This window comes from Podospora bellae-mahoneyi, chromosome 2 (assembly GCF_035222275.1).
Source record: "Podospora bellae-mahoneyi strain CBS 112042 chromosome 2, whole genome shotgun sequence".
Taxonomy (NCBI): domain Eukaryota; kingdom Fungi; phylum Ascomycota; class Sordariomycetes; order Sordariales; family Podosporaceae; genus Podospora; species Podospora bellae-mahoneyi.
The window spans coordinates 4,580,289-4,603,196 of record NC_085881.1 but is presented as its reverse complement, the minus strand read 5'-3'; the positions used below and the strand labels follow the sequence as shown (position 1 = coordinate 4,603,196).

The window sequence follows — 22,908 nt, the reverse complement described above, 5'->3', positions numbered from 1 at the left end:
CAAGCTGGGCTGTCAAGGGGGTATCGTCGTTGAAACAGACGGGTTGAATCTTGAGTCTGTCTGTGTCAAGTGTTGTTGATGAGGGGGCTCATGGGTTCATCTCTGCGTGGGGTTGATTTAGTGAGGGCAATTTTTCCGAACGGTGTTGGGTTGCTGTGTTTGTCTGTAACGAGGAGTTGATAGAGAGTTAGGTGGTAGGTGGTTTAGGTGAAGGTGTGACATTGGGATGTGTGGGACGTTGTTTTGTTTTTCTGTTCATGAGTTATTAGTTGAATGCTCATGAAGTTGATGGGAGTGAGTACCCGATGCCAGGCTTGCTCGTGTTGTGGTCTGTAAGTTTGGGATGGGTGGTATATCTCTTGTGCTGATAGATTGGCGATGGTCTGCCGTGTTGCAGGTTGCTCCGGAATAGGACGACGGGAGTCTGCGTTGGATTCTAGGTGGACAAATGTTGATGGGTACTTCTATCGACGGTGTCTATCATTCTCGTCAGAGCACACAAAGGCAAAATGAACAAAATTGAATATAAAACACCATCCGGTGTTTGTGATATTTTATACACCCTACAAAAAGGCTGAAAGCTAACCGCTAACCCCCATTCCCTTTTGTTTTGTACTTCAACAAATGCCGAAAAAAGAAAACAATGAACAAAACCCCCCAGTATGTCCCCTGAACGCCGGCCTTTTTTGTTTGACACCCAATGGAAGCCAAATCAACGACTACCATGCCATCGAGAAAATGACAAGATGCTTCAAATTGATGTTCAGAGAAAGAAAGAAAATATCCTCTGGTTCTGATATTCTCTCATTGAAACCCCTCATGGTATTCCCCCATTGATGCTGTTCCAAAGACTGAACGATAAGCTCTTGCAATATTAATAGTGTGAATACGCAGTTTGCTCATGTTGTCGAAGAAACTTGATGCAAAGGGAAGACTGAAGAGACGGAGAGATCGAGAGGAGGATAACCCTGCTTATGACATGCCCAACAAACGATGCCGAGGTAGAGTCGCGTGACAAGCAAGGGAAGCTGGGTATCCGTATGGGTATATCATGCTGGTTGCTGAGAATGTAGCAAGAAAACGTGCTGCCTTGAAGTCAAACAGCAACAGGGAGCTCAGGCAGCGCCGATTTACTGCTGCTTGTTGGCCTGGCGGTAGGCGATTTGCTTAGAGTGGGTGCCCTTGACCCACGGCTGAACCTGGGCATCCCACTCCTTTTGAGCAATCCTCAGGACCTCCTTGTAGGACTCGAGGTACTCCTCAGCCGACGACTTCTTATCAGCGTCGGTCATCTCGGTGTCTTTGCCAGCCTTCTTGCCTGAAGGCTTCAACATGACAACACTGGTGGCGCGCTTGGTGCAAGCGGCAACACCGAGGTCGGCGCGGGACTTGATGAACAAGTAGGGAACGTTGTGCTCCTCGCAGAGGAGGGGGAAGTGCATGATGACATCCATAGGAGAGATGTCGCCGGCAATGATGACGAGGCCGGGGGCGTCGCTAGGGGCAGTCGCGGGAGTCTTCGCAGGTGTCTTCTTGATAGCTTTCTCGCACTCCTTAACACCGCGATGGATGGACTTTACTTTCGCGCCTAGAGGAAAAAAACAGATTAGCATCGGTCTGCGCAAAAGCGAGTCGATTGGAGGCAACTGCTGCACACGCACCCTTCTTAATGAGCTTGTAAATCTTCTTGTGAGTCTTGTCATCGGCCAGGGGGAAGGCAAATGGGACAAGCTCCTCGGCAGGCTTGATAAGATCCTCCCGATCGACCTCGACGTCGCTGTCCACCTTCGCAGCAGCGGCCTCAGCATTAAGATGTGCCTCAGCGGCGCGGGCAAGCTTCTCCTGCTTGGCCTTGTCCTTTTTCTTGTCCTTCTTCTCCTTAGTGACACCGGCAGAATCAGAGCGCTTTTCCTTTTTCTTCTCAGACTTGTCCTTGCTCTTTTTCTCCTTCTTCTCCTTCTTGTCAACAATGTCGACGACTTCCTTGGTGGTCATTTTGGCGACTTTCTGAGCTCGGCGCGTGAAAATCGAAGATGGGCGGGGTGAAATAAGAGCTGTGATTACCGAATAGTCCGGATAATACAAGCAATTGAGTCGATTAAGAGGGGGGAATCAACAAATATAATGCTGTCACCTTTCCGCCAGACGAGTCGAGACTTGCAGATTTTCAGATGCAAAGACGAGCCAGAAATTTTGTAGGCCAATTGTATGCCCGTTCCGCCAGCTCCAAGAATTTCTGGCACTAGCGGCAGTGTCGAGGCCCGTGCCCCGATGCCAAGCAGTGTAGGCGCTCGGATCATCATGAGAAAAAGGTCGGTGTTGAGGGGAGCTCAAAGGGCCGAAGATGAGCCGGATTGAGCGAAAGGTGGGCGGGGTGGGGTGTTCAATGCGGGACACTGAAAGTACCCCACCATAATTTTCCACGGTTCGTTCCCCAGGGCTGAAGCTTGCAGTGACACATTGACTCATTCCGTTCTTCTGGAAGCGAAAGCCAAATTCCCAGTCAGTTAAGACAAGTGATTTGACAAAGAGACTTCAGCAAGACAATTGATCAGCCCATATTCTACACCGCAAAGAGACAGACAACGAGAAACATCATACCTGCCGTTTTCGAGCTTCCGCGATTTCCCAGCACGAACCGCGGGGTCACCCATCTTGTTCAGAAACATATCCTTGATCCTCAGTGGCTTATACGGTTGATACTGTCTATATTCACACACACACACAAAGCCATGCCACCATCACAGGCAAACTATGCCCCCAGCTTGGACAAGCTGATCAAGTCCCTCAAGAGTCAGCCCTATGAGGCTTCAATCGAAGCTTTAATTTTGTAGGTGACTGCCTTGTGCTGCGGTGTTTTGAGCTCTTCTGACTTTTGTTCCTCTCTTGTTAGTCTCCTCAAGCGCCGCCAGGTAAAGGGCGATGACTGCGCCGTTGCGACAGCCCACATTCTCCTCCAGGTTGTTGCGCGATCGAAATGGCACGATGTTGACCAGCTCTTGGGCAGAGTCCAGAGTGTTGGGTCCAGACTTGCACGAGCTGCCCCTCACGAGCCAGTAATTGGAAATATTGTGCGCCGAGTGCTGGGCCTCATCCGCGACGAGGCAACCGAGGACAGAAATAATGCCGACGACTTGGGCAGCGATTCGGCATCCGATATCCAGAGCCTTGCCCCTACCAACCCTCCACCACAACGGCCTGCCCCGACCCCAGTCCTTATGCGCTCCAACACTGCTGCCCCAGGCGGCCTTCAGGTGTCCAAGTCCATGTTCAACATTCTCTCAGCTGCCACTGCTGCCGACACACCCATGACTGGAGCTTCAACACCACTTTCTCAGGCGCAGCCTGCCAGTGTACATGCCCTGCGAACCGAGGTTATCAATGGGATTGAGGAAATCATGGACGAGATCCAGCAGGCCGATGACCAGATTGCGAGTTTTGCGGATATCCAGATTCACCCTGGCGAGTATGTGCTTGCCTATCAGCCCACCAAGACGGTTGAGAGGTTTCTCATCAAGGCTGCCACGAGGCGGCGGTTTACTGTCTTCATTGCCAGTATCGACCCTATCGAGCCAGGAAGTGGTGAGAAGCCCTATGCGGCATTGAGGAAGAAGCTCAACTCGCACGGAGTTACCACCATCAACTTGGCCAGCAATGGGTTGATGGCCTATATTCCCAGGGTGAACAAGGTCATTTTTGGTGCCAAGGTGATTTACCAAAACGGTGGCTTGCTTGTAGACAGCGGTGCCTGCATTGCTGCTCAAGCTGCCAGAGAGTTTTTGAAGCCTGTCATTGTTCTTGGTGCCGTCTACAAGTTTTGCCCGGAGGATCCATCGGACGAGGCTGTCATTAGTGAACTCGGCAACCCATCCAGCTTTGTGAGCTATGCAGACGGTCCCGAGGTCGAGGCTCTGGATATCGAAAATACCGTGACCGATTACATCCCACCATCACTCGTGGAAGTGTACATCACCAACTTGTAAGTTGCCCTGCTGTAATGCATGGTCGGTTGAGATGGGCCGATTCGTTAACTTTCCAATAGGGGACCACAGACACGCCATCATTTGGCTAGTATTTTGGCCGACCATTACAAGGTGGAAGATATAGGATATTCTCTCCACGACGGTGAGGTTTAAAGAAAACTGTGTACTGTGCGTCACATTCTTGATCTTGAGAGGGGCAGAGAACGCGACAGCTCTTCGTGGCCTCTGGCTGCGGCTCTTAATCGAGCCATTCACATGTCGTTTTATTATACCTAATGGAGCTTTGACAGGCCTAGACTAGGTGGACTGTTGACGCCTGGTAGGGCCGCGTAAGCTTCGAGGCCGAGTGGTGGTGTGGTGAGCGTGGGACCACAGAACAAAGGACTGCGGGGAGCGAATAGGGGGCCGAACTATGGGGCTATGTCAGCCAAGCCTCTTGCGGTGGCAAATGGCAGCGAAGCGCGCGGAGACTCGGGGGGACTTTAAGGTTTGTTCAGCGAGCTGGCTTACACATCCTTTACCTCAACCCATGATGGCTGGTTTGATGAATCTGACTCTCATCATCCTTTTGGCGAGCTGTCTATTCACCGCAAAAATACCAATAAATACTTAATCGCCCCGCCTTTTTGCTGTGCCTTGACTGTTTTTCTCTTTGCCCGAATCCAGTGTGTCTATCCGTAGTTATCTCAGTGTCCACCCCACCTTAGGGCTCTTTTGGACGTTGAACCTCTGATTCCATTACCTTAGGTTGTTGATCTTACCTCACCTTCCAATCATCAGCAACATGACATCCCGGCGTGCTCCCCTCGAAGACATCCCTCCCCCTCCCTACTCAGAAACAGACATCTACTCCAGCACGTCCTCTGGCCCATCTCCGACCCACCCGACACCGCCCGCCACCACATCAACCCTGCGAAGGAACTCATCCAACTCGGACGACACCTCCACCACCTACGACGGCGAGATTATTTACACCCCTCCTCTAACTCCCCAGTCGGCACAATCCAACACTGCTGCTGATCTTGTCGCTGCCCCCTCATCGCCGGTTGCTACCTCTCGTCCTCGGCGGATCCCAGAGGCGCAGGCATACTTCGACAGCCGGTCGCATTCGGGTGTTTTCGTCGGGGCCCCGACAACAGTTGAGATCACCCTCGCTGCTGACCCAGCTCTGACGGATGTAGAGGCCATCGCTGGGATCGACAGGTTGACTATCGGTGGTGGTGCTGGTGAGAATGGGGATATCACGCGGGAGGATTGGATGACGTTTCTGAATTATCTGCTGCCTGGGTTTGCGGATAGGACGAATGAACGGGTGGTGGATAGGAAACTGAGGGCGGAGGGGGTTGAGACTGGTAGTGAGAAGGGGGAGAGTGATACTAGGAGTCAGGCCGAGGTTTTCTTGCTGGAGAGGATAAGGGGGGTTGGTAATAGGGATGGTGATGGGGAGGGGGTCGGGGCGAGGAGGGAGAGGGTGGAGAGGGTGGAGAGGATGGTGAGGGAGTGGAATGAGGGGTTTTGGGAGAGGAGGGGGGTGAGGGTTGTTGTTAGGTATGAGGGCGAGGGAGAGAGGGAGGAGAGGATGCCTGGGGGATGGGAGGAGAGGTTTGATACTCCTTCGGGGCAGGGACAGCAGCAGGCGCGGGGGCAAGGGGGGTGGATGGGACGATTTAGTCCTTTTGGTGGTGGGAATGGTGCTGCTGCGCCTAGCAACATTAACAATAACAATAACGGCAAGGGGTTCAACTTTGGCGGAATCAAAGTTGATGGGGAGAGGATTAGCATCGGGAATAATTTTGTGGTAGATGGTCGGACTGGCCATCTCAAGATCGGGGGCATAGTGGCTGATACTAATGGGATTAGCATCAATGGGTGGAATCCTGGGAATATGTTTGGTGGCAGAGGGGGGCCCCATAGTCTTGGAGGAGGACCTGGTGGTTGGTGTCGTCCTCCGGGTGATGCCCATGGGTTTCAACCTCCACCAATCATGCCGGGGATGTCATGCCCGCCTCGATGGACTTGGGGTGGTCCTGGTGGGAGAGGTGCTTGCGGCGGACAGAGGCCCGAACGTGGACAACATCACTACTTTGGTCGGGGTGGACGAGGAGGATGGTGGAACAGCCGTTGGGGACAAGGTCCGAGAGAACCAGAACAGCCAGCACAACGTGAACGGGAAGGCGAGGAGGGTGTTGGCAGCGTTCAACCGGCCAACCAACCTGCTCAGGGCCAAGACCGTGGAAGGACACACCAGTCTCCTTCCAAAGAGCGCCGTCGCTCCCGGTCAAGCTCTGTATCGAGCATATCATCAAGGTCGTCCAGCAGTTCCGAGTCCACCATCGGTTCTCTACCCGACTATGACGACCTGAAAGACACCCAGCTGCCCGTCATGAAGACGTACCTCTCGGAGTCCCTCCATCACCCCGAACAACAGATCACACGGGAAAGAGTGCGTCAAGCAAAGCAACAGATCCGTGAGGCTCGCCGTGCCCCTGCCACAGAGATCAACGAGCCAGTCAACATGACACAGGACCGCAAGGCCCTGCGCCGTGAGGTTAAGGAGTTGATGCGAGAATGGAAGCAGCTGAAGAAGGAGCAAAAGCGTCAGCGCCGCCAGCTCCGCAAGGAGAAGCGTCAACGCCGAAGGCAAGAGAAGCGGGAGAAGCGTCAAACCAAAAAGGAGATGCGCCGGGCAGAGAAGGACTTTCACCGTCACGGTCATAGATCTGGTCCTCTTCCTGTTCCCCATCATGGTCCACCACCGCCTGGCCCTCCGCCTCCCCATGGACCGTCTCATCTTTTTCCTCAGGGCTTTCCGCCTTACATGCCCCCGATGCCCCCGATGCCCCCAATGCCTCAAACACACCCCTTGGGCGCACCAGCTCTTCCCCTCGCCCCCCAATCCGAAGCACCCCCCTCCTACCGCGGTCTCTCCTTCGATGCCGCCGCCAATAGCCCCCCAACACCCACTGGATTCCCCCTTGGCCGTCCCGGACCCCTACCGCCTGGAGCCTGGCCCCAAGAAAGTGACAACACCACACCCCCAGAGCCCTCAGCAGCAAAATACAAACGAGCCGATGAGATTGAGGATGAGATCACCGCCAAGTACTCGGATCTATTGAGCCTTCAAGAAAAGATCTCTGGTCCGGGATTCCTTAAGGCGGAGGACGAAAAGGCGGCGATCGGGCTGGAAAAGGAGATTGAGGAGTTGGCGGTGGAAATGGAGAGATTGAGGACGGAGGCGGATGAGGTGTTTGCGAGGGAGCTGGCGAGGGAGGAAGAGAGTAGACATGGGTTGTTTATGAGGGCTGAAAGGTGAGAGGTGAGGGTTTGTGTGAGTTCATGACAGTCACGAAAACATGGTTTCATCAGATCTTAGCGGCCGTCTTGTGTTGGAATTTGCGGTAGGTAGCGTTAAATAATGAGACATTAGTAAGCTCCATAACCCCCTGTTTATACCGTCCGCTTTGTGTTAGCTTTGATATCGACAAACAATGTTTACCTGTTCAAGCCCCTTTTCCACTCATGCCTAATCACAAACCAACATCACCCACCCATATCACATCAAAACGCACCTGACCGGTAGACTTTTTGTATCCCGCCCCACCCTTGCCCACGTTTCTAAACGCTCAACCAAGGACAAAACAGAACCCACGTATCTAAACATCCCTTTTTAAAACACCACAAACATTTGCAAAACTAATGTTTACTCTCGTCCCTCTCCACCAACTCCCCTACCCCTAACCCCCTCCCAACCTTGACCTTGACCTTCTTGTCCTGTTCCGGATCCCTACCCACATCCCCCACCGGCTCGCCCTCGTCCTGGTCTTCTTTCGTCTTCTCTTCCGAGCCATTGTTCTTTTTCTTGTCTTGCTCATCCTCGGCCTTCTCCGCCTCCAAAATCTGCTGCTTGATAAAGTCCAGATCAAGCTTCATGCAGAACGCGTCCTCCCCGTCGGCGTAGTACTTTGGCTCCGTCTTTTCCGTCTCGAACTTGAGCGTGTTGCGGTAGAGGTGGATGGCGGCTTGGTTGGAGACGCGGACGTGGAGGGAGACGTAACGGGCGTTGAAGGCTTCCACCATTGCTTGTTCTGTTCACCCATCAATACACTGTAATTTGAATGGGGGGGTAAAAGGGGGGAACATACGGCTCTGTCTCATGAGTTTTTCCGCGATACCCAGCCTCCGGTGGGTGCGCATCACGCTGAGGGAGGTGATGTGGCCGTGCTGGACGCCGTCCGTGGGCTCTTCTTCCATTTTGGCGAGGACATAGCCGACGATCTTGGGGTAGTCATAGGGGGTCTTTGCGGGGCGGGAGACGTCGACTGCCACGAAGGAGAGCTGGGGCCAGGAGAGGGCATGGTAGAGGTAGTACTTGAGGAAGTAGTTCTCGGGGAGGTTCTCGAGGTTGGCGTGCTGGATGAGGGGGATGTCGGAGGGGCGGAGGAGGCGGATGTCCATTGTGTCTTGAGCTGAACTTGTTCGGGCCTTGTATGTACGGTATAGCTAAATAATCGAAAGCTTCGTAGTCGGCAAGCTTCGGCGTGATGCGGGCGGCGTGAATTGAACGCTGGACGGGACGGCCGTTTGGTGGGGCTCTTCTGACAAGACGGCCAAGGTGAAATTCAACGCCGCCAATGGGTGGGACTTCCCGCTGAAAGCCATGTGGGGTGGGCGCTGTAGCCGCGCAAATAGCGGGGCAGCTTCCCAGGGTAAAGAGCTTCCCCGGATGGACCTCGACCGACATCGCCAGATGCGGGGCATGTCCAACTTATACATCAAGGGCATTGTCATTCCGTGGGGGGTTACGCGGCTCTGTTATGTATATATGAAGCTATCTCCTCAAATTGATTTTACTTTCTTCCCTGTCCACGTCCAAAGAGCTCTCTCTCATCTGTGTTAGTTTTGTATAGCATTGATATCACCAGGAACATGTCTCGCCCTCTCGAAGGCAAACTCGCCATGATAACCGGCTCATCGCGAGGTATGTGTCCCTAACCGTCCCTTCTCACCACTATGCTAACAATCACGAGGCATTGGCGCAGCCATAGCCGAAAACCTCGCCTCCAAAGGCTGCAACATAGCCCTCAACTACACCTCCCCCTCCTCTACCTCCATCGCGAACGACCTCGCCGCCCAGCTCACCTCCTCCCACAACATTAAAGTCGTTCCCATCCAAGCAGACATTGGCAGCCCGGAAGGTCCCGCCAAACTTGTTCAAGATGTCAAATCTGCTTTCTCTTCAGACAACACCTTCCAAATAGACATCATCATCAACAACGCCGGCATAGCCCAAAACGCCCTCCTCCCCGACGTCACAATCCCCCAATTCGAAGCCACTTACCGCGTCAACGTTTTGGGTCCTCTCCTTCTCGTCCAAGCCGCCCAGCCTTACCTCCCCAAGGATAGATCAGGCAGGATAGTCAACATCTCTTCCGTCTCCTCCTCTACCGGGTTCGTCACCCAGTCTGTCTACGGCGGGACCAAGGCTGCGTTGGAAGCAATGACACGGACGTGGTCGCGGGAGTTGGCGCAGAATGCCACGGTGAACGCAGTGAACCCTGGTCCGGTGGAGGGGCCGATGTACGCGAGTAATGCAGAGGTTTTCCTGGAGGGGATTGAGGGTTGGATCAAGCACACTCCGTTGATGAAAGCGCAGGAGGGGGATGTGAAGGATGAGAGTCTGCCGGACGGGACGAGGGCGGCGAGGACGGGGGAGATTGCGGGTGTGGTTGGGATGCTGTGTGGGACGGAGGCGGGGTGGATTACGGGACAGGTTGTTAGTGCTAATGGAGGGATGGTTATGCTTCATTAGGGGGGACACTCATACATAGAGTTCATGGTTTGTATATTTGAGAGATGATATAGGTATCATTAGAGACAAGCCCGGATGCTATCGAGTTGAGCTGAATTTATTGTCTATGGTGAGCTGAGTTCTCAGCAAAACGAGGTGGCTCATGCTAAATGCTTCCAGCCCAAACTCTTACTTCAATATGAGAAACTGGTTTGGAGAAAGAAAGCATAAAAACAAAAATGAAGCTGACACCGTCCAGGATGAGCTCTCAACCTGGAAGCTCGGCTTACACAACCAAAACGTCTCACTGCGGGGCCAAAATTTGCCCCGCGCTCGTTCGCTCGCTCCGGCCGGCTCTTTGAACTCGGCTCACCCCGCCATAGTTACTTGCCTATCAAGCCGCTCACTCACTCGCTCACTCACTCACTCACTCACTCACTCACTCACAGTCATTCTTGACCATATCTTACACAGTTATCCCATAATTCTATACCCTCCCACTCACACATAAAAACCATGGCGTCAAATCACCAAACCATAAACTCCGCAGAAGACCCCTTCGACTCCCTCCTCCACCTCGAAACCCAGTTCTACACCGAAGGTTACAACCAAGGCGCCGCCGATGGAGTCCTCGCCGGTCGCACCGAGGGAAGACAGCTGGGTCTGGAAAAGGGCTACCAGAAATTCCTCGAAGCGGGAAGGTTGTACGGAAGGGCGTTAGTCTGGGCCAATCGACTGCCCAACCGTTCTTCTTCGCCACCGTCAAAATCACTACCGGCGTCATCAGAACCAGTTGTGCCAACAGAGACCGAGACAGAAAAGAAAGACCTCCCACCACTATCCAAGAACCCCAGGCTAGAGAAGCACATCACCACACTGTATGCCCTGGTTGAGACGGAAAGCTTGTCCATGGAGAACACAGACGAGGCGGTGAATGATTTTGATGATAGGATAAAGAGGGGCCAGGGGAAAGCGAAGATTATCGAGAGGATGGTCGGGGAGAAAGCAAGCGGAGGGGAGGAGGCAGAAACAGCAAGTAAGGGGGTCACTGTTTGAATGTGGTGAGGAAAGGGAAGCTGTAGATAGACACCCACGTATACACTCATCCACGCACATAATCTCATGAATGAAAGCAACAAATGAAAAACGCGTCTCAAAGCCAGCATGCCCCGTCTGTCTATACCGCCTCTATTTGCAGGTCTTATGTACAGCTTCTCGGTGATCTCTTTCTTTCTCCTTTCTCTAAACGACCAACCTTAGGCAAAGGTTCTGCAGGGGTAGCTGTGATTCGTTAGCACATCTCTTTCATAGGAGAAAGAAATAAAAAGAGAAAAGACCTACTCCTCCCCATAGCTCTGCTCCTCTTCCAACTTGTACTTGTGCACATCCCACTTCCCCTCGGCATTGCTCATCGTCGTCCCGCTCGGCAGAGGTGGCAGGCCACCAGTGGCCTCCAGCACCCTCTTCGCAGCCTCGACACCGGCAGACTCGATATAGTTGGCCAGACCAGCCTGCTTGCCCTGCTCCTGGGCGGCAACCAGAGCCTTGGATCCCTCCTCGCCAATGAGCTCGACACGGGGGGCGGCAGCGGAGCCGACGGTCAGGAGAGCAACCTGCTCGGCCTGGGAGACGACAGAGAGACGGGGGTAGTTGCGGCGGGCGTCGCGCTTCCAGTACGGGTTGTCGGCGAGGTCGCCGGCCGGGAGGGTGACGGGGTCGTCGTACTTGAGGGGGTCGTTCTGGCCGGGGGCGGGGAAGCGGTTGTAGGGGTTGAGGGGGACGCCATTGGAGCGGTTGGCGTCGAGGGAGAGGGAGGCGCGGAGCTTCTCCCAGAGGCCGGTGGACTGGACGGTGTATTTCTGGATGGGGAAGTATCAGTACGACAAGAGGCAATTCTACGAGACTAGGTAAGCAATTGAAAACATACGGTGCTGATCTTTTGGACAGTGCCGGCCGCAGCCTTTGCTACCGCTTTGGAGGCCATTTTGGCGGTTGGGGGGTTCTGTGGTGGGGTTTTACCACTTGAAGATATTCAGAGATTCAAAGATGGGGACTTCGCTGCTGCCAACAACCAGCCTGCCTCTCACACACACACGATGATGCTCCCAGTTGCTGCGGTCTTGGCGTTGGCTTGCTTAGCTCTTAGCATGTCAAAGAGCCCGCAGTTTAGCCGGGTTCAAGAAGGTGAAGAATGCCGAGCCTTCAATTGGAGAATCTGGACCGGGCAGCTCCACTGGCGCTGGGTCGCAAACGGACAAAGTTGGCCTGGGCCAGCACTTGGCACTTGGAGAACCACGTTCTTGGGGAAACGGACTGAGGAGCGATCCATCCATCTCACGGACCACCTCCTACCACCGAACTCCTCTGGCCTGGCTCCTCACAAAACCTCAACCCACTCCGCGATCACCCTTTGCGACGAGGAGCGAGATTGCACCATTCCATCACCTGACTGCTTGGGTTTTTTCAAAGTCAATGCTGTTACCCTATTGAATTTTTATGGCTAACGGCACTAACTTGAAGAGAGAGAAAGAAGAGAAAGGCGGGTGCCGAATATTGCGCCTGATTTCAAAAGCTCCCCTCGACGTAACAGCCAGCCAGCCCCCTCTCGTTGCACAAGGAGTGCGCTGGATTTTGTATGTAGGGCCGGTCCGATCGAGATCTTTTCCCTTTCTGTCTGTGTGTTGCAGAGACGGGACTCGTGCCTCAGACGGGCGTGCCATAGTACTCATTCATCATCATAATAACTTGATCTTTCAGATAATAGTTTGCCTTTGCTTTTCCTTCCCGGTCTCGGTCTGCGTCTGCAACATACTGGAACCCTCCATCCCATCCCATCTCCCCTCTACATGCAACGCGGGGACGGGCAATTCATCCCCGAGTTTTGCAGCAAAGCTCCTCCCGTCCGAATTGCCCTGTCCCTCGTGTGTGGCGGCGGGCGCATTCTCCAGAGCGTGCGCGCGCGCAGAAAACAAGCTCCATTTTCTCGCCTTTGTCTATGCTCCATCGCATATCGCACACACACCTTGACCTTGACACTCGCACCCCTGACCCGGGCTGCACCGCGCAACGTGATTGGCCAGCACGCTTGCGCAACAGCAACCTCCCCCCGACGACGTCTCTTCTTTTTCTTCTCTGGTTTCTCCCCTTCTTTTTTTCTTTTTTCTCTTTGGCTTTCTCCTTTCCCCAAACCACTTACTATTGTAACCTGCAATCCATCCCAGTCGCATAACCTCCGCGACCCCCAACTCTTTCTCTCTACCTCCAGTCTCCAACCCCCAATCAATATTGATATCTCATCACACAACCATCAAAAATGCCCGTCGAACTCCGCAAGCGCAAAGCTCCCCCTCCTCCCCCTGAGCCTCCCGCCAAAAGGGCCACCGCTACCAAGAAGGCCGCTGCCCCCAAGAAGACGGCCGCGGCAAAGGTGAAAGACGCGGTGAAGGAAACCGTCACCAAGGTCGCCGAAGCGGCCACTTTCACCAATGGCGCTGCGGCCGCCTCTGCCGAGAAGCCTGCTGTCGGTGATGTAATCACTCTTGATGGTTTCGGGGGGGAGATCGCCCTCCAAACCGGCGACTCCACCACCCTCGCCGCGCTGGCGGAAAAGTCAAAGAAGGGAGTCGTGCTGTTTACTTACCCCAAGGCTTCCACTCCTGGCTGTGAGTTTCTTGTGTTCCCAAAACCCCCCTTCCCAATATCAATGATGGATTGCTGATGTAACGATGCGAAAAATAAAGGCACCCGCCAAGCCTGCATGTTCCGCGACGAGTACACCGCCCTGGCGACCGAGTCCGGGTTTGACATTTATGGCTTGTCGACTGATTCGCCCAAGGCGAACACCACGTTCAAGGAGAAGCAAAAGCTGCCGTATGAGCTGCTCTGTGACCCCGGCGCGACGCTGATTGGGGCGATTGGGCTGAAGAAGGCGCCCAAGGGGACGACGAGGGGGGTGTTTGTTCTTGATAAGGCGGGGAAGGTGCTTGCTGCGCAGGCGGGGAGCCCCGAGGGGACGGTCAAGGTTGTGAGGGAGATTGTCGAGGGGTTGAATGGGGAAGAAAAGGGGGAGAATGGGGAGGAGAAGAAGGGGGGAAATGGGGAGGAGGAGGAGGTAGTGGTAGAAGAGGGGAAGAAAGATGAGGAGAGGGCAGAAGAGAAGAAGGAGGCGGCGGCAGCGGCGGCGGTGGTCGAGGAGGAGAAGGAAGAGGAGTTGGAGAAGAAGGAGGAAGACGAGAAGAAGGAAGAGGAAAAGAAGGAGTAAACTGTGGGATACGTTTATTTTGAGGGGTGTTTGCGATAACGGCTTGATTCTTTTTTCTCTATGAGGGATACCTAGGTATAAAAAACGGTACCGGCAATTTTGTATTTCCATTTTTCTTTGGACACGTTTAGGAACAAATTTGATGTGCTATCAATTACTCGGTTGCGGATGCCGATTGAGCACTTCAAAGTGCTTGCAGTGCCGTCTGTGGATATGTAAGACGACAAAATACGACCCGTTCCTCGATGCATGTAGGAAACGATGCGAAATACTACCAACAAACTCTGAATCGATACATGACTCTTGCTGGCTATGCAAAAAATGTAGCTCCATCCAAAAACAAAAAGTTCGAGCCAACGTCGAGAGGCGCTAGCCCCACTCAGGGGTAAAGTAAACAAGCCCCTGTCGACTCTTACCTCTGACCCAACAACTCGGATGAAAGCCAGTGGGTGAGAACTATCTGTTTTGACGCTTCCTTGTCCCAGTCTTTCACGAATTCACTCTAACGGATGGTTATGCTGTATTCTTAAAGATATTCTCTCGTAATGCGGTGCGAAGATACTGAGAACTGGCCGTGCAAAGCATAAAAAGTAGCAATGCATACCTCTCTCAGACATATTTGGAGCTTGGACAAGTCTGTGAACATATTTGTATTCTGGCCAGGACCTGCTTCTCTGCTGGCGGTCAAGATGTTTCTGAAGCACAAAAAAGTTGCAGTGCAAGTAAGCATTAAACAGCTTTTCTTGCTATTATATATGGTGCGATAAACTCTGTTTTGGTGGTATCAAAAGGCACGCTGATCAATCTTACGGAATTATACATGCTATCCGCCCCTTACTCCCCTCCAACATCAACTGCAAACACTCACTGCCCCGAAGACCCGGTACTACTCGCCGCGCTCAACGGCCTCGGCAGCGGAACAGGCCCAGCATTATCCCCATCATCACTCCTCTGCATCGGCACCCCGCCCACAAGCGACCGCACCAAGTTATGTGGCGTCATTGTAGACGGCGGCGCCGGCGCAGGAGGTGGAACCCCATCCCCTTCTTGATCCCCGCCGTCCTCGTCGTTGCCGGTGATGTCTCCCAGCTCGGCATGTGCAGCCGCCAACTGCGCCGCTTCTGCCGCCAGGTTCTCAGCCGCTATCTTTTGCATCTCCAGCAGCCTCTGCTTCTCAGCCACATCCACTAGGTCATCGTCGTCACTCCAGTACGGATCGTCATCTGCCAAGTGTGGCATCGCCATCCGTTTCCAGAACCTCAACTCCTGCCTCATTGCCTTCATCTCGACCCTCTTCTCCCACCTCTTTTCGTCCTCGTCGTATTTCTTCCGGAAATTCCTCAGCTTCTCGTTCGCGGCGCCGGCGTGGGCCTGCATCTCCCAAATTTGTTCGCGGAGCCTGGAGTTCTCCGCGCGGGCATCGGCTAGTTGTTTGCGGTAGGACTTGTGCCAGGCCGAGACGTCGCTGACGTGCTTGGCTTTGTATTCGTGGAAGATTCGGAGCATGGAGGACATTTTCTCGGCGAATTGGTGGAGGAGGAAAGCGTTTTGGTCGCGCGAGTATCTGGCTTTCTCGAAGGCTTCTGAGAGGACTGATATGTAGGTGTCGAGGTCTGCTTCTTGGGCTGGAGAGGGAGGGGTTAGCATGTTGGTTGAGTTTGTAAAGGAATACAAAATGGGGAGATGTACCCTTGATTTCATCCGCTGACAGGTTGATCAGCTCTTCGTTTCCTAGCGACTGTGATCTCGCCCGGGCGCGAATACGGCCGACGCAAGAGATGACTTCCTCGAGAGTGCGCTGGTTTTGGGCGAGCTGTCCGCTGAGAGTGTCGACCATGTTGTAGATAAAGGTCAACTCGGATGCCTGGCCGGCTGGTATGGGGACGCCAACCATGGCTCCCTGCATGTTGGCGCCGTTCATGCCGTTCATGGCCAGGAGCTGCTGTTGATGCTGTGGCTGCTCGTAGAATTGGATCTGTTGCTGGTATTGAAGCTGTAGCTGTAGTTGTAGCTGCTGATGCTGTTGCTGTTGCTGTTGCTGTTGCTGTTGCTGCTGCTGTTGCTGCTGCTGTTGCTGTTGCTGCTGCTGTTGTTGTTGTTGCTGGTGGTGATGCTGCGAGTATTGCGACTGCTGGAGGAGGGATGGTGGAGCTGGAAAGTCCATGGTGGGTGGTGAGCGTTGCGGCGCTTGGCTGTCAACTTATTTGATCCACTAAACAGCTGGGGGCGCGCCCACTGCAGCAATTAGATTAGCGTGGGTGGCAGGGGTGTTCCTAGCCCAGCAGTGGCTATGATGGATGGACTTCAAGCAGTTCTTCTGTGCATGCGATAATGACATTCTTTTCCTCGTTGAGGTGAAAGTGAAAATAAGATAAATTCAGATCCTCTTAGAAAGAAGTTTCTTGCATGTCGGTTTGCGTTTCTCGGGCTGCAGGGGTTCATGGACGCCCTGACGCGGGTGCGCTTCAAAGACATCCATATATGTCGGTAGACAGCCGCACACCAGCAGCATATCCAGATTTCATATTCCTCTGGCCGGGCTCTCTCCTGGATATGCAGACATAAATATCAAGTTCAGGAGCCATATTATTGCCCAAAACTCGCAAAGGCCTGAATCCTCAATCTAGTTGTAAACTTCAAGACACATACATGCCAGCTTCACGGGTTAGGGTTGGCTGTCTGTCTTTTAGGTCAGATAGTGGGGCGCGGTCCAAGCTCTAGGTTCAAGGTTGTGGTTCTCACTCACTCTCACTCTCATTCTCCTGCTTCATTCCAATTTGCCCTTCTCACCAACATCATCTTTCATGACTGCTGCCGGGCCAGTCAATTTCTGATAATATTGCAATCACTCACCGTGATATAATTTACAACTAACCCAGTTGAATCTCCGCGATCTAAGTTCAATTAATACGTTGCTCTTCTCACAATCCTGAACACTACGCCTCGCTCCCTATAAGATTCAGGTGGTGAAAGCCAACCACAATTCAAAATGACAACTCCTACTCCAATGAAACATGCTCTTTCACAGCAAGGCAAGACTCCCTCCCAGTCACAACACGGCGCTGTTGCGACTCCCCCAGTCTCGACTCCATTCTCCGCCGCCCATGCTGCCAGTGCCTTCTCACCACACGGTCCACGATCCTCACCACAGCAAGTCAAAAAATCACCCGCGACTACTCTTGGTGGTCATCCTTCCGTACCAGCCGTAAACTTCGACAGTCCATCAGCTGCAGCTGCTCTCAGCGCACTCAACATGGGCTCCTTGGACTCGGGCCTTTCAGGCTTCCTGGGCAGAACTTCAGAGGATGAACGAGCAAAAAGGCTGGATGCTATGATTGATATCCTAAGTGTACGGCCCATATGCCTCTTTCTGCTATTCTTATTTTTCTGACCTGCAGCATAGCAAAGAAAAGGCCTCGTCAGCGAAGCCGGCCTGGAGCGACTGGCCAAAAGACTCGGCCTGGAAGTATTCTGGGACGCGCCTGTCGGCAACGAAAAGAAAAAGAGCCTGATTATAGCTGGAGCAGCCATGGAGCTCTCCATCGACTTCCAAAAAGACATCGTTCTGTCCCTCAGTCTCAACTTCCCCGAATCAGCCGACATCGTCAGCAAGCACGCCGCGGCAGCCGGTGAAATCCTTCTCAAGGATTTGCAGTTGGAAGACGGCCAGCTCCCCCTAACCAAGTCTCTCGCCGGATTTGCGGACAACTTCGAAAGGCTCGCCATGCTAGACAAACTCAGCCTGAACCCTGGACTTAATTTGTACGAGGCCGTGGCTGGGGTCTACGAAAGTTTACTTCGCCTACATCATTGGGAAATCCAAAAGCTGAGAGAAGAGCCGGCCTTTGCGGGCAAACGAGATTTCGAGATCGAGTGTCTCGCGCTCTGCACTAGAAGTGGCAGACCAACGATGAACTCGCGCCACAAGACAGGTCTGAGCCTAGATTATTGGAAGCAGGGCAGAAATTTCAAGAGCGAAACCCCAGAGCAAACCGCCGAGATGATCGACAACAGCAAAACATGGAGTCTCCTCATCGGATGCACCTCTCTAAATCCAAACAACCCCGTCAGCCCGGTACGCATCTCTGACAAATGGATCAGTGTGGACGTTGAGAGGATGCCATTGCCGGATGAGTTGGGCCCTGTCGTTGACTGGCTCGACCCGCCCCCGACCTATCTTCCAACCCCCGAGGATGAGAAATCAGATCCAAGGGTTCTGCTCCACGCCCCACGTCTTCCTGAAGCCGTGTTTCAAGCCGTCTTCGACCCTCCCATTCACATATCCGCCGATCTCTGGGACAAGATACGGCAACTCGGCGTTGGGGTGGTGGACAGCGCCCCCGAAAAGCTGACCACCTTTGACAACTTGGTACTCCCCCAGGCGCCCAACACTGGCAATCTTAAGAGCAGCGACCAAGCCAACGCCGAAGCGAGGACCACAGTATGCCACAAGAAGATCCCCCACTTTGCGCACCCCAACGAAAGCAAGGAGGTGCAGATCATGAACCATACGAATACTCTCTACGTCTACGAGCCAGTCTATGGCAAGACTCTTACCGAGCTCACCTTTTCTCACCCTCAACACCTGGTGATGATGTTGCCCCATCTTCGGCAATATGTCTTTTTGTCGATCCTGCTGGAGAACAGCTTTGAGGACGCCGGCACAAATATCACGTTCAGCTCGACGAAAGTATCGCCAACGACTGCCGGGGACGGAACTATAATGACCAAAACTAACATGGATGAGTTTTCTGGCTTCCTGCAGTCCGGCTTGAGCGGGGGTTCGTCTGCTGGCATCAGGCAAGAGGATGATGCCGCGGCCGAAACCGAACGGGGAGCGAATGAAACCGGGAAGAAGCTGGACTTGAACATTGATGTTACTCTCACCATCCTTCCGGTTCCGCGTCTTCAGATTGTGTTCCCGTTCAGTGAGAACAAGACGGCAAACATCCTCCTTGAGATTAGGGAGAATGGGCATGTCCATGTGGAGGCGCAGAATGTGCTGGATGAGGAGAACATGATGGGGAAGAATGGGAGGACGAGGAGGGTGGAGGATATTGGGTTGGTGTTGGAGGCGTTGGAGGATATTGGGAAGTGGGCGAACTTTCTGGTGACGAGGTGGGGGAATTAAAGGGGGGGGTGTTGTTGTGCTGGGTGTTTAAGGGGAAAGGCACAGCTTTGACTGGGTAGCAGGATATGGCCAAAGCGCGCCGCAGCATGTAATAGAGCTGTTCGTGGCGAATCAGCAAGATGTTACATCAAGTTGGCTTGTGATATTTGATGCCGATTGTGATAAGGGAGGCTTGCCCTATTAGGGAGGCGAGCGCATACCTAACCGGGCGAGTGTTGCGTAAGGGGCGGACTTGAGGGTGTGATGCGTTATGGGGCAGAGCAAACACAAGTTCCTAACTTGTGGTGATGCTGTGTGGTGAGGACTAGAAATCAGGGGCCAACCGAGAGAATAAAAGGAAGGGGGACTTGTGTTGGTATACAGTAGCTATGGCTGCGTCACAGTAGTTATGGCCGCGTCACCAGAGGTATGTTGTTGGCGATAATCTGGGCCTTCCCCCTTTTTCTACCTCTTGGTGTAGCAAAATACTATGGGGTCATCCCGATATTCCAACCTTCCGGGAGTTTGGGCGCCGAGTATATAAGTTGAGAGGAGGAACACCCAAAGGAGAGAGTTGTCCCCAGCATCACCAGACAGGCTTTCACAACACAGCTCCCTTTGTCACAATCAAGCTACTTAAAGAGCATCCAAAATGCGCGCCTTCACCACCCTCATCATGGCTCTCAGCCTCGCAAGCAGCACCATCGCCGCTCCTGCGTCTTCTGCTCTCTCGCCTCTTGTCAGGGACGCTCTCGCCAAGTACGAATGCCTCTACCTCTGCACCTGCGTCGACTCTGTTGAGCAGAGCAAGGAGTGCTGTGTTGCTTCTGGGGGAAGGTTTGATGAGTCTATTGGCATATGTATTTTTCCTGCCGAGGGTGCCTCAGGCGGTTACTAACAGGTGATGTTTCTGATAGTGGTGCGTCGATATGAATACTACCACTGCTCAGAATTACACCCAGTGCTGTGGGGGGTTTTACGGTTGTGGGTTTGGTTCTGGATGCCTGGCTCCTGGTCAGTGGTAGGGAGTTGATATGGGGTAGCTGAAGGGAGTTGGTGATAGTCATAAGATTGACAGTGATGGAAGCTCATGGTGGGAGATCTTTGGAGTGTGAGGTTCTGATGGTGATAGACGGTGATGGTGGAAATTCCGGTTCGTTGGTAAGAGTTAATTGGGGGCCCCCGGGGAATATCTAGCTATGTTTCGTTTCAGTACACACCTACCTAGGTACAAATAGGAATCAAGAGGATTATCTCTTGTGACGTCGAATGAACCGAGAAAGGAGGAATATAAGACAGGTAAAGCTGGTCTTCAAACGTGGCGTGTAGTCAGGCTGTCAATTAGCATCCATGTTTACACTCCTCGTTACACAAAGATTATGTAGTTGGAAGTGTTGCTGCAGGGTCCATGTTTTCAACCTTGCAACAAACACTCCAACCAATGTGATGAGGCCAAGTTCATAGGCAGCAGTATAACTTTGGTCTCTGTATCTCGGCCCAGTCTTACCATTTGTCAAACAAAAAGACTCTGGCTTTGTAGACGTCATCAAAAGCTGATCCGCTTCCTCGGCACACTACCTCGTAGGTCTTAACATCTCATCACCTGCCCACAGTGTCCACTAGGTGCGTTTTCCTTCCTTGCAGAATACTTTTACCATCACGGATGCCGGCATAACGCACAAGCTTAACTACCACGAATACAACATGCGCATCTCCGCTACCTTACTTTTCTCGTTGGCCGGTTTGGCCAGCACCACCACCGCCCTTCATGTCCCTGACTTCCCGCTGGCCGATAATCGACAAGATTGATCGCAGGTGCCAGTACGACTGCTGGTGTGCTGAGGATGATCTCTCTGCTCAGTGCTGTGCCTCCATTGATGGGACCTTCGATGAGAATCCAACCCCTGTATTTCTACCATGAATGAGGAGTGGATGGCTTGCTGACATTGAGGCAGACATGCGTCAAGATGAACCTCACTGGCGCTACGACGTTCGCAACATGCTGCGGGAGCAAGAACGGCTATGGGTGTTCGCAGAAGACGCGTTGCCCTAGGCCTGATGGGGGCGATAGCTATGTAGACAGGGGCCCTCAGTCGAGTTGTACGGTTATGAAGTATGACATTTCAATGGTCGAGACTGCAGTTGTCGGCAATGGTGGGGAGAGCGTTCCTGTTAGGGTGTTGGTGTAGGTTGAGGGTCAACCTGAGAGCCTTGAATTGGTCCCAACAACATGAAGTTCTGGGGGCTTAAAGAAGATAGCGTCTGAATGCAATCGATAATTCCATACGATTCGCATCATGGGACTCAAACCTGCAGGGTTTGCATGCTCTTTGGTTCTGCAGATTGTTCGCTCCGCTCTAAAGGCCGCGTCACCAACTGCCAAGTGCCATCACAAGAGGCATGCACTTGGTGATGTTTCTGCCCGTTTCTCGGATAATGAATGGGAATTGATGACGGAAACAAAAACCTGAAGAGTTTGTAATGAGCTGCTGAATCTTAGTCGGGGTCTTAAAGCACTCTTACTAACCCTTAGAGAGATCGCTGAGAGCATTGCTTATGCCTATGCTGTATGTGATGCCACAATAGTCTCTTTTCCTTTGTCCGGGTTTGCAAAAGTACCTAGTCGCATCACCACTACTACCTGCCAAGTAAACAGGTAGGAATTTACAGTATATTGAAGCAGGGGTAAAAGACCAACAGCTTTCGGAGGTATTGTTTCCATCGCTGCTTAGAGACAAATCGAGATATATGTCGACAAACAGCTCTGCCTTCCCTCTCATAAGTAAGTAAGTAGGTGGAAAAAGATCATCAAAACTCAACTCAAGCCAAAAGATCTACCCACAATGCGCACCTTCACCACTCTCCTCTTGGCTTTGACCGCCGCCACCGCCATCACCGCTCCCTCCTCCAACGCCATCAAATCCCCGAACCCGCTACCAGCTCCAATGACAGGTGATTGCTTCTACAGCTGTGGGTGCTCCGGTGATGTTGACCCTTCGAAATCGGCCACGTGCTGCGCTGCCATCGGTAGCACTCTGAATGGGCAGCAGGTATGTCTTACCTCTTTCATGCCTCACCCAGTCTCGCAGGTCCCAACACTTTACCTTCAGCTTTGCCCCGGCACGAACCATGATCACGCCTTGGCCTTTGTGACCTGCTGTGGAGGGGCCGATCCTGGGTTTGGCTGCCAGCAGAGGATTGGATGCCCGGTGCCGGATGAGAACTGGCAGTGAAGGGGGGGTTGCGGTGGGAATACGGTGTTGGAGATGGGGATAAAGTCGGATGTCACCGGGGTGTGTTATATACCTATATATTTGATAAATAAGCAACAATACTTTTGCTCGTCTCACTGCCTAAGGGTACGTACCTTAGACAAATGCTTGTGTGGAGTGAAGAAGCTGTTCGGAAAGCCAACATTTCGAGCAGGAAAAGCTCAGGCGGCAGTTTGAGAAAGGCTCAAAATACCTACCGAAAAAGAAGTGTAATGTCCGCAAACGTCAACTTCAGATGAACAAGAAGAGTACAAGATGCTCGGCTGAAATTCGTCTGCCGACGGATCGCGCTCGCAGGCGAGAATTGTGCCAACATGTGGCGACGCTGAACTGTTGCGAAGCGCCAGCGAGAGAGAGAGAGAGAGAGAGAGACAGAAGATTGCCCGCCTATTCACCTTCTGGTGAGCCTCCTTGGGATTCATGCTGTCTCCTTCTGTTCCTTCATCCTCTCCTCCCCCTACTCGAAAATCTGATCGACGGAAGCAGGCTACCAG

General features: G+C 53.0%; 13 protein-coding genes across 13 annotated transcripts; 8 read left to right on the top strand and 5 right to left on the bottom strand.

Moving 5' to 3' along the window:
- Positions 1-505: 505 nt before the first annotated feature.
- Positions 506-4,429, bottom strand: NHP2 (snoRNA-binding protein). Its single transcript, XM_062877007.1, has 2 exons — positions 1,662-4,429; positions 506-1,588 (listed from the first exon to the last, which is right to left on the bottom strand). The coding sequence occupies exons 1-2, from the start codon at positions 1,993-1,995 to the stop codon at positions 1,131-1,133; spliced, it is 792 nt and encodes a 263-aa protein (XP_062735659.1). The 5' UTR covers positions 1,996-4,429; the 3' UTR covers positions 506-1,130.
- GCD7 (GCD complex subunit gcd7) lies at positions 2,433-4,136 on the top strand (the record flags this gene model as incomplete). Its single annotated transcript, XM_062877006.1, has 3 exons — positions 2,433-2,830; positions 2,894-3,979; positions 4,043-4,136. The coding sequence occupies exons 1-3, from the start codon at positions 2,733-2,735 to the stop codon at positions 4,134-4,136; spliced, it is 1,278 nt and encodes a 425-aa protein (XP_062735660.1). The 5' UTR covers positions 2,433-2,732.
- A 338-nt stretch (positions 4,430-4,767) lies between the features above and the next one.
- Positions 4,768-7,296, top strand: QC761_212700 (uncharacterized protein; the record flags this gene model as incomplete). The annotated part of the gene is made up of 1 exon (XM_062877005.1): positions 4,768-7,296. One exon carries the CDS (start codon positions 4,768-4,770, stop codon positions 7,294-7,296), a length of 2,529 nt encoding a protein of 842 aa, XP_062735658.1.
- Positions 7,297-7,342: 46 nt separating this feature from the next.
- Positions 7,343-8,705, bottom strand: ARD1 (N-terminal acetyltransferase A complex catalytic subunit ard1). Its single transcript, XM_062877004.1, has 2 exons — positions 8,126-8,705; positions 7,343-8,068 (listed from the first exon to the last, which is right to left on the bottom strand). Exons 1-2 carry the CDS (start codon positions 8,436-8,438, stop codon positions 7,677-7,679), a joined length of 705 nt encoding a protein of 234 aa, XP_062735657.1. The 5' UTR covers positions 8,439-8,705; the 3' UTR covers positions 7,343-7,676.
- Positions 8,706-8,741: 36 nt separating this feature from the next.
- On the top strand, positions 8,742-9,792 carry QC761_212670 (uncharacterized protein; the record flags this gene model as incomplete). The annotated part of the gene is made up of 2 exons (XM_062877003.1): positions 8,742-8,961; positions 9,011-9,792. The coding sequence occupies exons 1-2, from the start codon at positions 8,910-8,912 to the stop codon at positions 9,790-9,792; spliced, it is 834 nt and encodes a 277-aa protein (XP_062735656.1). The 5' UTR covers positions 8,742-8,909.
- Positions 9,793-10,287: 495 nt separating this feature from the next.
- Positions 10,288-10,827, top strand: QC761_212665 (uncharacterized protein; the record flags this gene model as incomplete). The annotated part of the gene is made up of 1 exon (XM_062877002.1): positions 10,288-10,827. The coding sequence occupies one exon, from the start codon at positions 10,288-10,290 to the stop codon at positions 10,825-10,827; it is 540 nt and encodes a 179-aa protein (XP_062735655.1).
- A 76-nt stretch (positions 10,828-10,903) lies between these two features.
- Positions 10,904-12,348, bottom strand: QC761_212660 (uncharacterized protein). The gene is made up of 3 exons (XM_062877001.1): positions 11,699-12,348; positions 11,113-11,630; positions 10,904-11,052 (listed from the first exon to the last, which is right to left on the bottom strand). Exons 1-3 carry the CDS (start codon positions 11,753-11,755, stop codon positions 11,028-11,030), a joined length of 600 nt encoding a protein of 199 aa, XP_062735654.1. The 5' UTR covers positions 11,756-12,348; the 3' UTR covers positions 10,904-11,027.
- Positions 12,119-14,518, top strand: DOT5 (thioredoxin peroxidase dot5). The gene is made up of 2 exons (XM_062877000.1): positions 12,119-13,433; positions 13,512-14,518. The coding sequence occupies exons 1-2, from the start codon at positions 13,085-13,087 to the stop codon at positions 14,030-14,032; spliced, it is 870 nt and encodes a 289-aa protein (XP_062735653.1). The 5' UTR covers positions 12,119-13,084; the 3' UTR covers positions 14,033-14,518.
- Positions 14,519-14,774: 256 nt separating this feature from the next.
- On the bottom strand, positions 14,775-16,230 carry QC761_212650 (uncharacterized protein). Its single transcript, XM_062876999.1, has 2 exons — positions 15,722-16,230; positions 14,775-15,657 (listed from the first exon to the last, which is right to left on the bottom strand). The coding sequence occupies exons 1-2, from the start codon at positions 16,194-16,196 to the stop codon at positions 14,897-14,899; spliced, it is 1,236 nt and encodes a 411-aa protein (XP_062735652.1). The 5' UTR covers positions 16,197-16,230; the 3' UTR covers positions 14,775-14,896.
- Positions 16,231-16,691: 461 nt separating this feature from the next.
- On the top strand, positions 16,692-19,637 carry QC761_212640 (uncharacterized protein). The gene is made up of 2 exons (XM_062876998.1): positions 16,692-17,381; positions 17,436-19,637. The coding sequence occupies exons 1-2, from the start codon at positions 17,022-17,024 to the stop codon at positions 19,161-19,163; spliced, it is 2,088 nt and encodes a 695-aa protein (XP_062735651.1). The 5' UTR covers positions 16,692-17,021; the 3' UTR covers positions 19,164-19,637.
- Positions 19,638-19,794: 157 nt separating this feature from the next.
- QC761_212635 (uncharacterized protein) lies at positions 19,795-20,167 on the top strand (the record flags this gene model as incomplete). Its single annotated transcript, XM_062876997.1, has 2 exons — positions 19,795-19,998; positions 20,060-20,167. 2 exons carry the CDS (start codon positions 19,795-19,797, stop codon positions 20,165-20,167), a joined length of 312 nt encoding a protein of 103 aa, XP_062735650.1.
- A 407-nt stretch (positions 20,168-20,574) lies between these two features.
- On the top strand, positions 20,575-21,426 carry QC761_0045190 (uncharacterized protein). The gene is made up of 2 exons (XM_062872400.1): positions 20,575-21,048; positions 21,098-21,426. Exons 1-2 carry the CDS (start codon positions 20,911-20,913, stop codon positions 21,329-21,331), a joined length of 372 nt encoding a protein of 123 aa, XP_062735649.1. The 5' UTR covers positions 20,575-20,910; the 3' UTR covers positions 21,332-21,426.
- A 782-nt stretch (positions 21,427-22,208) lies between these two features.
- On the bottom strand, positions 22,209-22,559 carry QC761_0045180 (uncharacterized protein; the record flags this gene model as incomplete). The annotated part of the gene is made up of 2 exons (XM_062872399.1): positions 22,209-22,365; positions 22,510-22,559. 2 exons carry the CDS (start codon positions 22,557-22,559, stop codon positions 22,209-22,211), a joined length of 207 nt encoding a protein of 68 aa, XP_062735648.1.
- Between the last annotated feature and the right edge of the window lie 349 nt (positions 22,560-22,908).